Source organism: Chrysemys picta, chromosome 2, assembly GCF_011386835.1.
Source record: "Chrysemys picta bellii isolate R12L10 chromosome 2, ASM1138683v2, whole genome shotgun sequence".
NCBI lineage: Eukaryota > Metazoa > Chordata > Testudines > Emydidae > Chrysemys > Chrysemys picta.
Genome location: NC_088792.1, coordinates 40394540 through 40408609, shown reverse-complemented (window position 1 = coordinate 40408609; position 14070 = coordinate 40394540). Strand labels below are relative to the sequence as shown.

Here is a 14070-nt window from a genome sequence, read left to right as displayed (position 1 = left end):
TTACTATATATTGTTGTATAAGGAAAAATCACTTATTCCTCTGCATCTGAGGTCAGTACTTAATGTTATTATGAACACATTATAACAGCAGTCTTAAGAATTGCATAGTCTTTACTACACAGGAAAAATAATAAGAAAAGAAAAGAAAAGAAAAGGCAATCAAACAAAGGTAGTAAGAAATCCTCACCCTTGTCCCTCTTATTCCCAGTGGAAGGATAGTCCGACTGGGAACTTCAAGAGGAGTTTGAGCCTAATGAGAGGTTATTTCCTCTGGAGTTCTTTTAACTGAGATCAAGGAGAGTTCTAAGCACCTTAAATTCTCCAGATGAAGACAAACATGAGGAAAATCTGACTTTAAATTTAGTGAAATCACAATAAAATAATTCCCATCGGACCACAAGAGGAAGTTTTGGATGCCTCTCCCGAAAACCCTCATAGATGCAGTTTACTCAGAATATAAATTTCCCAATAAGTCTAGGTGTGTAAATATACAAATCTAAACTTTTTGCAATTTATCTAAAGGTAATTCTCCCATTGTTTTGGGGGCAGCTGTCATTTAGCATGACTGGGTGCTGGCAGACTGGAAGCCATGAGTACTATTATTGGAAACCACAGTCAGTTGCTACTCTATTGTTGCTGATGATGCCTTGACTAGAGAGAAACATTTGGAAAGAATCACTGAGATCCTGTGCCGAGAGGGAAGTGGGGGGCATGGAGGTTTGAGGACTGAGTAAAAGTTGACAGCTGGGATTGGGGACCTGGAATTCAATTAAACTGGAGAAGTGGAGTTTTTTAGCTAGAAATATGGAGTAAATGAAGGAGAGGATGTTGGGTCTGAACCAGAAGCCAAAGAGTCAAGAGAGGAGGAGAGTGAGGAATGAAAAAAAAAAGGAAGAAAGAGAAGGGAGGAGAGGGCTGAAAGCAGACAAAAGGTCATCAACATTGATAGACTGGAAGTCAGAGACGGACCGAGTGACAGGACATGAGGGAGGGGGCTGATAGGTGATCCTATAAGATACAATGTGATGGCCAGAGAGGGAGAACTCAGCAACAGAGATATCCGAGCGAGAGCAATGCATGATAAAGACCAAGTTAAGTGAACAGCACTTTTGGTGAGTGGGAGAGTTGGACAGGGCTGCAGGTTGAAAGGAGACATGAGGGCAAAGAAACATGCAGCGAAGGGATCGGCAGCATGGAAGCTGAAGTTACTGAGGATCAGAGTGGGAGATTGTGAGGAGATGAAGAGAGCCGGGGTGAAAATGAGGGAGGGTTTCAAAGTGGCAGAAAAGGGAGAGTATAAGCCCAACACCCCCACCACTGTCTGATCCAGGGTGGGGAATGTGAGAGGACAGGCCTCCATGACAGAGGGCAGCTGCAGAAGCCATGTCAGACTAAGGAGTCCAGGACACTGCAAAAGCCAGGAGCGAGCTCTGAAAAGGTCATGAATGGCTGTGAACTTTGTAGACATGGAATGGTGATCTAGAGACATCAAGAGAAGGGAGGAAGATGGAGAGGGATGGATGGGAGGTTAGGAATGGTGTCACAAGACGGGCAGATGTGATGGTAGTGGGACCGGTGTGAGAGGCAGAGAGGTTTGGGATGGAGGGACATCAGGGATGTGGCAAATGTCACCCAAATTGAAGAGGAGGAAGTAGATGTAGGACCTAGATTGATGCTGGTAGAGAGGGGAAGGAGGAAGTAGGGCTGGTGGGAACTGTAAAGGGGTGAACGTGACAAGGCGGGGGAAAGGAAGGAGGAAAGAAAAGGAGGATGGTACTATGAGGCAGAGAAGGTGTGTGGTGAGAGCTAGGAATAAGTGGCAGATGGACAAGATTACACGCATACAAACACACAAAGCAGAGTTTGAAAAGTGCTGTGAATGTACTTTTACATTGCCCCACGCTGATAGGGAAAGTAACAACCAGAATGATCACCGCACACACAGAAGCAGCAGCACTGGTATTAGTACCAGAAATAACAACTCTTCAACATCCTTTATTACTCTAATGGAACATATGGTTAGCCTGGGCCTTTCGCCATCAGCCCAGGTTGAATCAGCAGTCCAGATAAACTCAATGTGTGCATTTGTCAGTACAAGAATAGCTTCATAACAAACAAACAAACAAACAAACAAAAAGTCTCTCTTAGTGCTCTGCAACCTTTTCTGGACTGAGTCAGCTTTCTTCTTATTGTCATATTTGCTGCACCGTTTTATATCAATACACATATATATACATTCAGTACATAAGGGTCACAAGATGCCTAGATGCAATAGGAAGGTCAAAAGCAAAGCATAGATTATTTGTTTATTTCACCCTGGAGTTATGTTTGTTTCTATAAAACACACAGTATGAAGGTAAAGAAGACATGCCGGTGCCCAAACAGAATGAATGGCTGGAGAATACCATAAACAAAACAATAATTCCAGAAACAGAATCCAGAATATTGTCAGAATGAGCTGTGAACTGCTGATGCCAGGTACATACCAGAAAAAAGGGTGCACCTTACATCCTACCTCACACTGAGCCAGCTTCACTGACTGGCATATATTGGGAGGGGGGGAGGGAACAGAGACAAGGCAGCTCTCTCTATCTGCCTGCTTCCATCCCCTTTTTGCCCATTCACTTCCAGTGGGTGGCAGCCACAGTGCAAGGGCTGAATTGTTCAGGGGACCTGAAGCTCTGGTTGAACAATCCAATCCTAAATGCAGCTGTGTAGAGGAGGGTGTGTCTCACTGCCTTTTAGTTCCCTGTGTGCAGCTGTGGTAGGCCAAGTAATAGCTAGTTCTACATGCTGTGTGCAAGATACTACTATAATATATGTGCAGAAAATCATTGAATCAAGTCAAGTCATGGATAGAAATGGAAATCTAATCTCCTGGCACCCTGCACTATGCTTAATCTGTATGACTGTATATATGGCTTTTTGAGATAGGAGGACACATCTACTCCACTTTTACAAAATGTGCATGTGAAAAAATTTGAGCAAAAGGGTATTTTTGCATATGTGTACACCTCACTGTGAAAATATTCCATTTTATGTGATTGCCCAAAGAATCGACACTTTGGGGCTGTGACATCATACAAAATGGCTTGGTAACAAATTTTGCACAAATGTTTATGAAAATATTTAATCAATTTCACTCACTCCTTTCAGCACCCCTTTCGCACATACCATGGCAATGAGTTGGCATCAGAACCTGAACAGAAAAAAATGGAATAGTTAGTCAAAATGTCATTGAAATCAATAGGAATTTGACTGAGTAAGGAGTGATAAATTTGGGCCTCTGATATGGTTAAATGGGATCTTGCATGAATTTACATACATGCTCAACTTTACACACTGATAATTGATCCATTGACTTTCATAAAGTTAAGCACATGCTTAAATCTTTACCATATTAAGACCCCCAATTCTGCAATGCCCAGAGGTACTGGATATTTCTACTTTACTTTGTTTCAATTAAATGCTTAAATTGATAGGAATTCTATCTTCATTTAGCATTTTTAATATCCGCTTCAGTTTAAGGCTGTGTTTAATTCCCCAATCAATAGACATTACTCTACTACTTTTTGTAAAATTAATCAGTGGTTTCTTTCTAATAATGTTGGGGAAGTTTTCCCATACCAAAGAGATTTCAAGGGCAGACTGCACATATGTGCAGAGACAACAAACTGATTAAATGCACTTAAATGCCAGAGAATGCTTCTGTTCTGTTTTGTCTACCATGCTGTAAAACTAAAAGCCAAATGCTTCTCTTGGTGTTCATCCATTTTATTTGTGTGCTGGATAGATGAGAGTGATTTCCAAATTTTAAACCAATTAACTCTAATAAATTGTAATCCTGTTTTAGAGATTGTTCAAGGAGAATAGAATCAAAGGGATGGACATTTTGGAGTTATTGAAACCTTTACCACATAATGTTGCCTATGTATTTTATGAATAAAAATAATACATGAATGAAATAAAATTAGATTTGAAAATCAATTTTACAAACTTTGTTTCAATCAGTGTTTGCTATATTGCATCTACCTGCTAGAAGTCCCAGAGTCATCCTAGAATCCTTACTCCTGATTTCAATTCTTCACCTTAGTTCCCCCTAAAAAGAACATTTTAATATACACTTCTGTTTTCAGGCTGTAGCTCCAAAGGAACGGTTAAAGAGAGGTCCACATTCACTTGTCTAAAGAATTCCCATCACCCTTAATTATGTTGCTTGTAGACCAAAAGGGGGCTTGACACACCTGATGAATGGATCTATAACATTTGAAGGCAGAGAAACAGAATGGGTACAGGAGTTTCATTGTAAGCAAATTAGTTATGTAAGTCATAATTGATTTCAATCAACATCCATCTCATTTATATTGCTAAGTACCAATGAGAGGCATTTGTATGTTATTTTATCTTTAATCGTGCCATAGATTCTAAATCAGTGAGACATTACAAAGGGTCAGAGGCTAAGTTTGCAGTGTGTGTCTGTGCTCAGTCATTACATGACCCATGAGAGATAGCTAATGATGAGACACTATGTATAGGGCCATCAGTTCAGTGCCATTGGAGTCAATCACTTAGTCGCATGTCCGTTTTTTCAATGTGTGATGTGTCCTTTTAATACAGGTACAAGCAATTCCATGCTTAAATTATTAGGTAATTTGTAAAACTGATGAATAAAATATTTGTGTACATGCATTGCTTATGTAATATCAAAAGTGCTCCGCTTCACTTCTCTACCGCTCTCAGTTGCCATAACCATGTATGATGCAGTATTATTCACATAAGCATGCTCCAGCAGGCACACCATATACAGAGATGTTATTCATCTTTTTGCTTCCCTTTACTTTTGCCTCCATACCTTTTAGATTTTGCTTGTTTACAAACTGTTTGCTGTGATTCTTCATTATTGGTCGTATTTGATCAGTCACCTACATCACATGGTGTTTGTTCAGCTTGATTAGGTGACTGATTTTTTTTTTAAATAGGAGAATAACAAATAGCTTTAAGGTGGATAGACATTAAAATATAGCTTGAATATGTGTTGCTGACAACTCCAGTTCTCTATCTCTCTGCCCTTTTAACTACCTGGTGGCAATCACTGATATGCATAATCCAATCCTTAGCTAAAGACAATGAGACTCAGTAGGCTCATCTCAAGAGGTGGAACATATTGTCTGTGTAGCATTAATCAAGCTAAAACTATAATATAAAATTCCTAGGAGAGGAAAACTCTGATGTTTGATAAGGAATTTTCCAGCTACTGTTAGTTTTACAAGCTAAGGACTTCCATAATTTGCTTATAGATGAGACTTCCATCTCTCTTGGTTTAGAAAAGAAGAACCCCTGCGAGGCAACAGACAAGTGTAAATGCCCCCTTTCCGGTGCAGAGTACACCATTGCTCCTATATGTTAATTAAGAACTAGAGAAGTGGAGAAAAATATGTAGGTTTAAATTATTTAGGAATAGCTTGACAGTTTGTACACTAATGCGAGGAGCCTAGGTAACAAAATGGAGGAACTAGAGCTACTGGTGCAGGAAGTGAAACCAGATATTATAGGGATAACAGAAACATGGTGGAATAGTAGTCATGACTGGAGTACAAGTATGTGCTGTTTAGGAAAAACAGAAATAAAGGCAAAGGTGGTGGAGTAGCATTGTATATCAGTGATGACGTAGACTGTAAAGAAATAAGAAGTGATGGAATGGATAAGACGGAGTCTGTCCGGGCAAAAATCACATTGGGAAAGAAAGCTACTAGAGCCTCCCCTGAGATAGTGCTTGGGGTGTGCTACAGACCACTGGGATCCGATTTGGATATGGATAGAGACCTCTTTAATGTTTTTAATGACGTAAACACTAAAGGGAATTGTGTGATCATGGGAGATTTTAACTTCCCAGATATAGACTGGAGGACAAGTGCTACTAATAATAATAGGGCTCAGATTTTCCTGCATGCGATAGCTGATGGATTCCTTCACCAAGCAGTTGAAGAACCAACAAGAGGGGATGCCATTTTAGATTTGGTTTTGATGAATAGTGAGGACCTCATAGAAGAAATGGTTGTAGGGGACAACCTTGGTTTGAGTGATCATGAGCTAATTCAGTTCAAACTAGATGGAAGAATAAACAAAAATAGATCTGGGAGTAGGGTTTTTGATTTTAAAAGGGCTAACTGTAAAGAATTAAGGAAATTAGTTAGGGAAGTGGATTGAACTGAAGAACTTGTGGATTTAAAGGTGGAGGAGGCCTGGAATTACTTCAAGTCAAAGTTGCAGAAACTATCAGCAGAACTATCCCCAAGAAAGGGGAAAAAATTCATAGGCAGGAGTTGTAGACCAAGCTGGATGAGTAAGCATCTCCGAGAGGTGATTAAGAAAAAGAAGAAAGCCTACAAGGAATGGAAGATGGGAGGGATTAGCAAGGAAAGCTACCTTATTGAGGTCAGAACATGTAGGGATAAAGTGAGAAAGGCCAAAAGCCATGTAGAGTTGGACCTTGCAAAGGGAATTAAAACCAATAGTAAAAGGTTCTATAGCCATATAAATAAGAAGAAAACAAAGAAAGAAGAAGTGGGACCGCTAAACATGGAGGATGGAGTGGAGGTTAAGGATAATTTAGGCATGGCCCAATATTTAAACAAATACTTTGCCTCAGTCTTTAATGAGGCTAATGAGGAGCTTAGGTATAATGGTAGGATGACAAATGGGAATGAGGATAAGGAAGTAGATATTACCACATCCGAGGTAGAAGCCAAACTCGAACAGCTTAATGGGACTAAATTGGGGGGCCCACATAATCTTCATCCAAGAATATTAAAGGAACTGGCACATGAAATTGCAAGCCCATTAGCAAGAATTTTTAATGAATCAGTAAACTCAGGGGTTGTACCGTATGACTGGAGAATTGCTAACATATTTCCTATTTTTAAGAAAGGAAAAAAAGGTGATCCGAGTAACTATAGGCCTGTTAGTTTGACATCTGTAGTATGCAAGGTCTTGGAAAAAATTTTGAAAGAGAAAGTAGTTAAGGACATTGAGGTCAATGGTAATTGGGACAAAATACAACATGGTTTTACAAAAGGTAGATCGTGCCAAACCAACCTGATCTCCTTCTTTGAGAAGGTAACAGATTTTTTAGAAAAAGTAAACGCAGTGGATCTAATTTACCTCGATTTCAGTAAGGCATTTGATATGGTTCCACATGGGGAATTATTCGCTAAATTGGAAAAGATGGGGATCAGTATGAAAACTGAAAGGTGGATAAGGAACTGGTTAATGGGGAGACTACAACGGATCATACTGAAAGGTGAACTGTCAGGCTGGAAGGAGGTTACTAGTGGAGTTCCTCAGGGATCGGTTTTGGGACCAATCTTATTTAATCTTTTAATTACTGACCTGGGCACAAAAAGTGGGAATGTCTAGTAAAGTTTGCGGATGACACAAAGCTGGGAGGTATTGCTAATACAGAGAAGGACCGGGATATCATACAGGAAGATCTGGATGACATTGTAAACTGGAGTAATAGGATGAAATTTAATAGTGAAAAGTGCAAGGTCATGCATTTAGGGATTAATAACAAGAATTTTGGTTATAAATTGGGGACACATCAGTTGGAAGTAACAGAGGAGGAGAAGGACTTCGGAGCATTGGTTGCTCACAGGATGACTATGAGCCGCCAATGTGATATGGACGTTAAAAAAGCGAATGCGGTCTTGGGATGCATCAGGCGAGGTATTTCCAGTAAAGATAAGGAGGTGTTAATACCATTATACAAGGCACTGCTGAGACCTCATCTGGAATATTGGGAGACCAGAACTGCACACATGTTTAAGAAGGATGAATTCAAACTGGAACAGGTACAGAGAAGGGCTACTAGGATGATCCGAGGAATGGAAAACCTGTCTTATGAAAGGAGACTCAAAGAGCTTGGCTTGTTTAGCCTAACCAAAAGAAGGCTGAGGGGAGATATGATTGCTCTTTATAAATATATCAGAGGGATAAATATCAGGGAGGGAGAGGAATTATTTAAGCTTAGTACCAATATGAACACAAGAACAAATGAATATAAACTGGACATTAGGAAGTTTAGACTTGAAATTAGACAAAGGTTTCGAACCATTAGAGGAGTGAAGTTCTGGAACACCCTTCCAAGGGAAGTAGTGGGGGGGCAAAAGACATATCTGACTTCCAGACTAAGATTGATAAGTTTATGGGGGGGTGGTATGATGGGATAGCCTAATTTTGGCAATTAATTGATCTTTGATTATTAGCAGGTAAATATGCCCAATGGTCTGTGATGGGATGTTAGATGGGGTGGGATCTGAGTTACTACAGAGAATTCTTTCCTGGGTGCTGGCTCGTGAGTCTTTCCCACATGCTCAGGGTTTAACCGATCGCCATATTTGGGGTCGTGAAGGAATTTTCCTCCAGGGCAGATTGGCAGAGGCCCTGGAGGTTTTTCGCCTTCCTCTGCAGCGTGGGGCATGGGTCACTTGCTGGAGGATTCTCTGCACCTTGAGGTCTTTAAACCACGATTTGAGGACTTAAATAACTCAAGCATAGGTTAGGGGTTTGTTACAGGAGTGGGTGGGTGAGATTCTGTGGCCTGCGTTGTGCAGGAAGTCAGACTAGATGATCATAATGGTCCCTTCTGACCTTAAAGTCTATGAGTCTATGACTGATGATCCAAAAACCTGAAAGCTCCAAAGATCAAACTTCCTGGTACCTCAGGAACTTTCTCTCTCTCTCTCTCTCTCTCTCTCTCTGTGTGTGTGTGTGTGTGTGTGTGTGTGTGTGTGTGTGTGTATATATATATATATATATATAATTTCACACCAACTTGGAAACAATACATTTGTTTGCTTTGTGAATCAGATAGATTATTCACATATAGAGATTTCTATCTTGTTCTTCTAATGTAATGTCTCACATCCTATGATAAGCCTTGAAAGATGTGAAGAATGCCAGATATAATCAAAGATGGATCAAATCAATCAAATCAAAGTACGGCATGTCTACAAGATTTAGAAGATCATAAGGGATTTTGTTTGTTTTCTCTGATTAATGATTGTTGCACTACAGAAGCGATAGAAATTGTATGGCATTAGAAGGAAAAAAGGAATGTTAAAAGATAAAAGCCTCTAGCAAGGGTATAACTTTAGAATATAAGAGATATTGCTTTAAAGCAGTGGTTTTTAACCTTTACTGCAGCCTGCACCCCTTTGGTTCTCAAAAATATGTTCTTGCACCCCTTATCAAAAATTGTTGAAGTAGGTCAGTTCTTTAAACCTAGATATATCATAACTATAGAATGAAAGAGAGAGAATTATATATTTATTTTAATTTCGCAGTTAAAATTTAACGCAGTTATCATTAAAAAATGTATAATGTTAATAAATACATAGGTTTGATGAAACAAAGTAGTTGTACTTACATGCTTAATTTGTGTTTTCGATGATTTACCTTCTAAAAAAATCTGGCATGTCTCGCACCCCCAGAAAGGGCATCTCGCATTCCCAGGGGGTGCGTGCACCCCAGGTTAAGAAGTTTGAAGGGAGGATTTATATTAATAGTTGGTGCAAATATCAAAAGACAATCTATGAAATGAATTAAACCCTCTGATTAAAGGAAGCATTGAATAAATTTGTTACATACTGGTACCATCCACTGGATATCAACAAAATAGCAGAGAAACCGAGAGAGCTGAAATTGGAGCACTCAGTTGGCACAAGTCTAATAGAAATTACAGGGTAGCCTCCTTCAAGGAGCTTGAAATCAGGGTATAGAAATCTGAGGGCTCCATGTGGGACCCCAGGGGATTTTTTCTAGCCACAGAATCCCCAGTGCGACCAAAACCTGCACCAACTGTATGGAAAGGACTCTTCCTTATTGCAGGGGTAACAGGATAAGAAGTGCTGAGATTTCAAAGATTGTATTTTTCCTTTTCTTCTTCAACACACAATACTGTAAGTTATCTTGCTGAGCCTACATTCTTTAATGAAACCTCAAGTAACCATATTTTAGGTTTGAACTAATGATATAGCTGTGCCCTCTTTTGTAAGTCCAAGCAAATTGCCTTAAGAGAGATTGAACAATAAATTTAAGCAATTGCTTTTGATATTCTAAGCTTGTCCCTTTGGACCAATCCATTCATATAGCAGGAACCATTCTCTTACAGTTGTCTTGAAGGCACTTTTATCTTTTTTCTTTGGAGAAATACTGGAAGTGTGATAAATGTGTTAGGTACTAAAGAATTGATTATCAATAAATCATGAGTAAATGTTATAAGAAATCATGGTTATTTGCTCTGCTCCTTGGTACAACTGCTGAGCCTCAACCCTAGTCTTTGACAGGTGCTTGCAGGACTGTATTGGTTTGTTCAGTACATGCCAAGAACTTGGTTGCATTTGATTGATAAACTATTGATTGTATACTTATGTGGTTCTGGGTGAGTTAATAAATTGTTGATTAGTTAAGAATAAACAAATGCATCCCCCCATAAAAAATACTATTTGAGTTAAAAGGTGACCTGAAAAGAATTTAGCATTAAATAGTAAGCTAACACTTCTTGAACTCAATTTAAAAAAAGGTTATCCTATTAGATTCCATTCTAATATTAGCTATAACACTTATTCAATTGGGAAATGTAGTTTGTTAGATTTTAGCTTTAAAATCTAATTGATACCTAGCATATTTATAAAATGGATCCCATTTCATTCGTACGTGGCAAAATAAAAGTTTCTAAAATACATTTTTGGCTGAAAAACCATTCGTTCTAAACTGTGTGAAACTCTGGGGGCCACCACATTTTCATAAATAACTGGTATTTGAACAGTCACAGCTACAGCTCCACCAATCATAGTTAATGGATTCTGTGATTTTATTCACAAAAATACTTTCAAGTCATTTTTTACTATATGAGGAATTATAATATTGATATTCCTCACCAATCATGCATCACCAACCTACTAGAATTCTTTGAGGGGGTCAACGATCAGGTGGACAAGGGGACTCCAGTGAATATAGTGTATTTAGATTTTCAGAAAGCCTTTGACAAAGTCCCTCACCAAAGGCTCTTAAGCAAAGTAAGCTGTCACGGGATAAGAGGGACGGTTCTCTCATGGATTGGTAACCGGTTAAAAGATAGGAAACAAAGGATAGGAATAAATAGTCAATTTTCAGAATGGAGAGAGGTAAATAGTGGTCTCCCTCATGGGTCTGTAGTGGGACCAGTCCTATTCAACATATTCATAAATAATCTGGAAAAAGGGGTAAACAGTGACTTGGCAAAATTTGCAGATGATACAAAACTACTCAAGATAGTTAAGTCCCAGGCAGGCTGTGAACAGCTACAAAAGGATTTCTCAGAACTGGGTGACTGGGCAACAAAATGGCAGATGAAATTCAGTGTTGATAAATGTGAAGTAATACACATTGGAAAACATAATCTCAACTATATATATAAAATGCTGGGGTCTAAATTAACTGTTACCACTCAAGAAAGAGATCTTGGGAGTCATTGTGGATAGTTCTCTAAAAACATCAACTCGATGTGCAGCAGCAGTCAAAAAAGCAAACAGAATGTTGGGCATCATTAAGAAAGGTATAGATAATAAGACAGAAAATATCATATTGCCTCTATATAAATCCATGGTACGCCCACATCTTGAATACTGCATTGTAACCCACACATCTCCTGGGTGTGATGTTCTGTCCCATCTAGTGGCACCGAGACCACTTAGAGAGAGAGATTAATGAGTTTGCTCTACAGCTTTAGCTAACAACCAGTTGGCTTTTAGCTCATGCAGTAGAGGCTCATGCACTAAGCTCCAGAGATCCCCAGTTCAATCCTGCTAGCCAACGACTGGGGTCTGTTGACGTTACACATGCAGATGTGGTTGCCCCATCTCAAAAAAGATATATTAGATTTGGAAAAGGTTCAGAAAAGGGCAACAAAAATTATTAGAGATATGGAACGGCTGCGGTATGAGGAGAGATCTTTTCAGCTTGGAAAAGAGACGACTAAATGGGGATATGATAAAGGTCTATAAAATCATGACCGATGTGAAGAAAGTAAATAAGGAAGTGTTATTTACTCCTTCTCATAACACAAGAACTAGGGGCCACCAAATTAATACGAAGCAGGTTTAAAACAAACAAAAGGAAGTATTTTTTCACACAACGCATAGTCAACCTGTGGAACTCCTTGCCAGAGGATGTTGTGAAGGCCAAAACTATAACAGGGTTCAAAAAAGAACTAAATAAATTCATGGAGGATAGGTCCATCAATGGCTATTAGCCAGGATGGGCAGGGATGGTGTCCTAGCCTCTGTTTGCCAGAACCTGGGAATGGGCAGCAGGGGATGGATCACTTGATGATTACCTGTTCTGTTCTTTCCCTCTGGGGCTCCTGGCATTGGCCACTGTCAGAAGACAGGATACTGAGCTAGATGGACCTTTGGTCTGACCCAGTATGGACGTTCTTATGTTCTATTCAAATACTAAGCATAATGTATGCTGTACATCTGCTTGGCTTGCACACTGTGATTTAACTAGAGGCTTTTGAGGCTAATTTTTTATGTACATTGGCACACTTGTAATTCAGGATGTTACTGTTTCCATTTAACGCATATAGGGTAGACCTATGGATTTATTATCTTTGTTAGTTTTCTTATTACATTTATTACCATGGTAACAATTGTAAAAAATTGTACCTATTTGAGAGAGATCCCCTATATTTAAAATTTAAGAAATAGCCTTGTAACCAGTAATATATTTCTAAACAAAAAGACTGTACCTGAGTGGGATATAAAGTCAAATGTACTGCTGCTGACATTTTTGATCACTAGCATTTACACAAACCAGCATTAAGTATCACAGTGGGTATTCTCAGAATGATAAGACAGACTGATTCATGTGTGTGTAAGTGTAAGATAACAACATACACTGCTTTGAAGTTTGGTCATACACACAGTAATTTGTGTATTAGTGCTCCATCCATTATAGATGTTTATGTGATTTGTATGATAGTCTCTTCCTCTTACTCTTTTTTCCTCTCTATCCCAGCAAAGCACGTGTCAATCATTTATTGACAAAACTCAGTATAATACTGGAGTATCAAGGGATATATCCCAGCGTCTTCCCTTTGTTTTCACACAATAGTAATTTAGCAATCTGTGCTTTATATATACCTTACTATACATATCTCCTTTCATCTTCAGACTGATAACGGCCTTTCAAAAGTGTGGAGTAAGTCTGGGAACCCTGGTGATGAATGGAGGAAAGCAGAATTGCACTTGGGGAAGTTGAGGAATTTTGAAGTCATATTTGAAGGCATTCGTGCCAAAGACCTAGGTGGAGGAGCAGCAATAGATGATATCGAGTTCAAGAATTGCACCACAAGTAAGTGTAAGAGATTCGTTTTCTGTGGAAATAGCTAGAATGGAAAGAGTGAGCTCATGACTGATTTTAAGCATACTATGGTTTAACTGAGAAGATTTGCCATGATGTCACTATATATAAAATCAGTCATGAACAAATTATTTTTATTCTTGAAATTTTAATAGAAATTCTGTTTAAATAGGAACTTTCACACCCGTGCAACATTCTCAAGCAAGTGGACAAAAAGCCAGTAAATGTCTGAATTCTCTTTTCTGCTTTTTAAGCTATTTGGTTTTGAATAAGAGCTTTCTCCTCATCTAAGCAATCACCACCAAATCTTGGGCTTTGGATGATTTTGTTAGTTGTTTAAAAAAAGCCTCATCCACCTCTTCCACCTGGTTAGGTGGCCTGTAGTAGACGCCTAGCATGACATCACCCTTGTTTTTTACCCCTTTTAGCCTAACCCAGAGACTCTCAACACTTCCGTCTCCTATGTCCATCTCCACCTCAGTCCAAGTGTGTACATTTTTAATATATAAGGCAATACCTCCTCCCTTTTCCCCCTGTCTATCCTTCCTGAGCAAGCTGTACCCATCCACACCAACATTCCAATCGTGTATTATCCCACCAAGTTTCAGTGATGCCAACAATGTAATTAAAGAAGTGTGGAATGGGGTTACAGCTCCTAATGTCTGG

General features: G+C 39.1%; 1 protein-coding gene across 1 annotated transcript in view; it reads left to right on the top strand.

Moving 5' to 3' along the window:
* The window catches only part of MALRD1 (MAM and LDL receptor class A domain containing 1), a 423509-nt gene that overhangs the window by 261876 nt on the left and 147563 nt on the right, over positions 1–14070 (top strand). The window contains exon 31 of the mRNA XM_065582996.1: positions 13215–13395. Within this exon, the coding sequence (XP_065439068.1) occupies positions 13215–13395 (181 nt within the window). The remainder of the gene's footprint in view (positions 1–13214; positions 13396–14070) is intronic.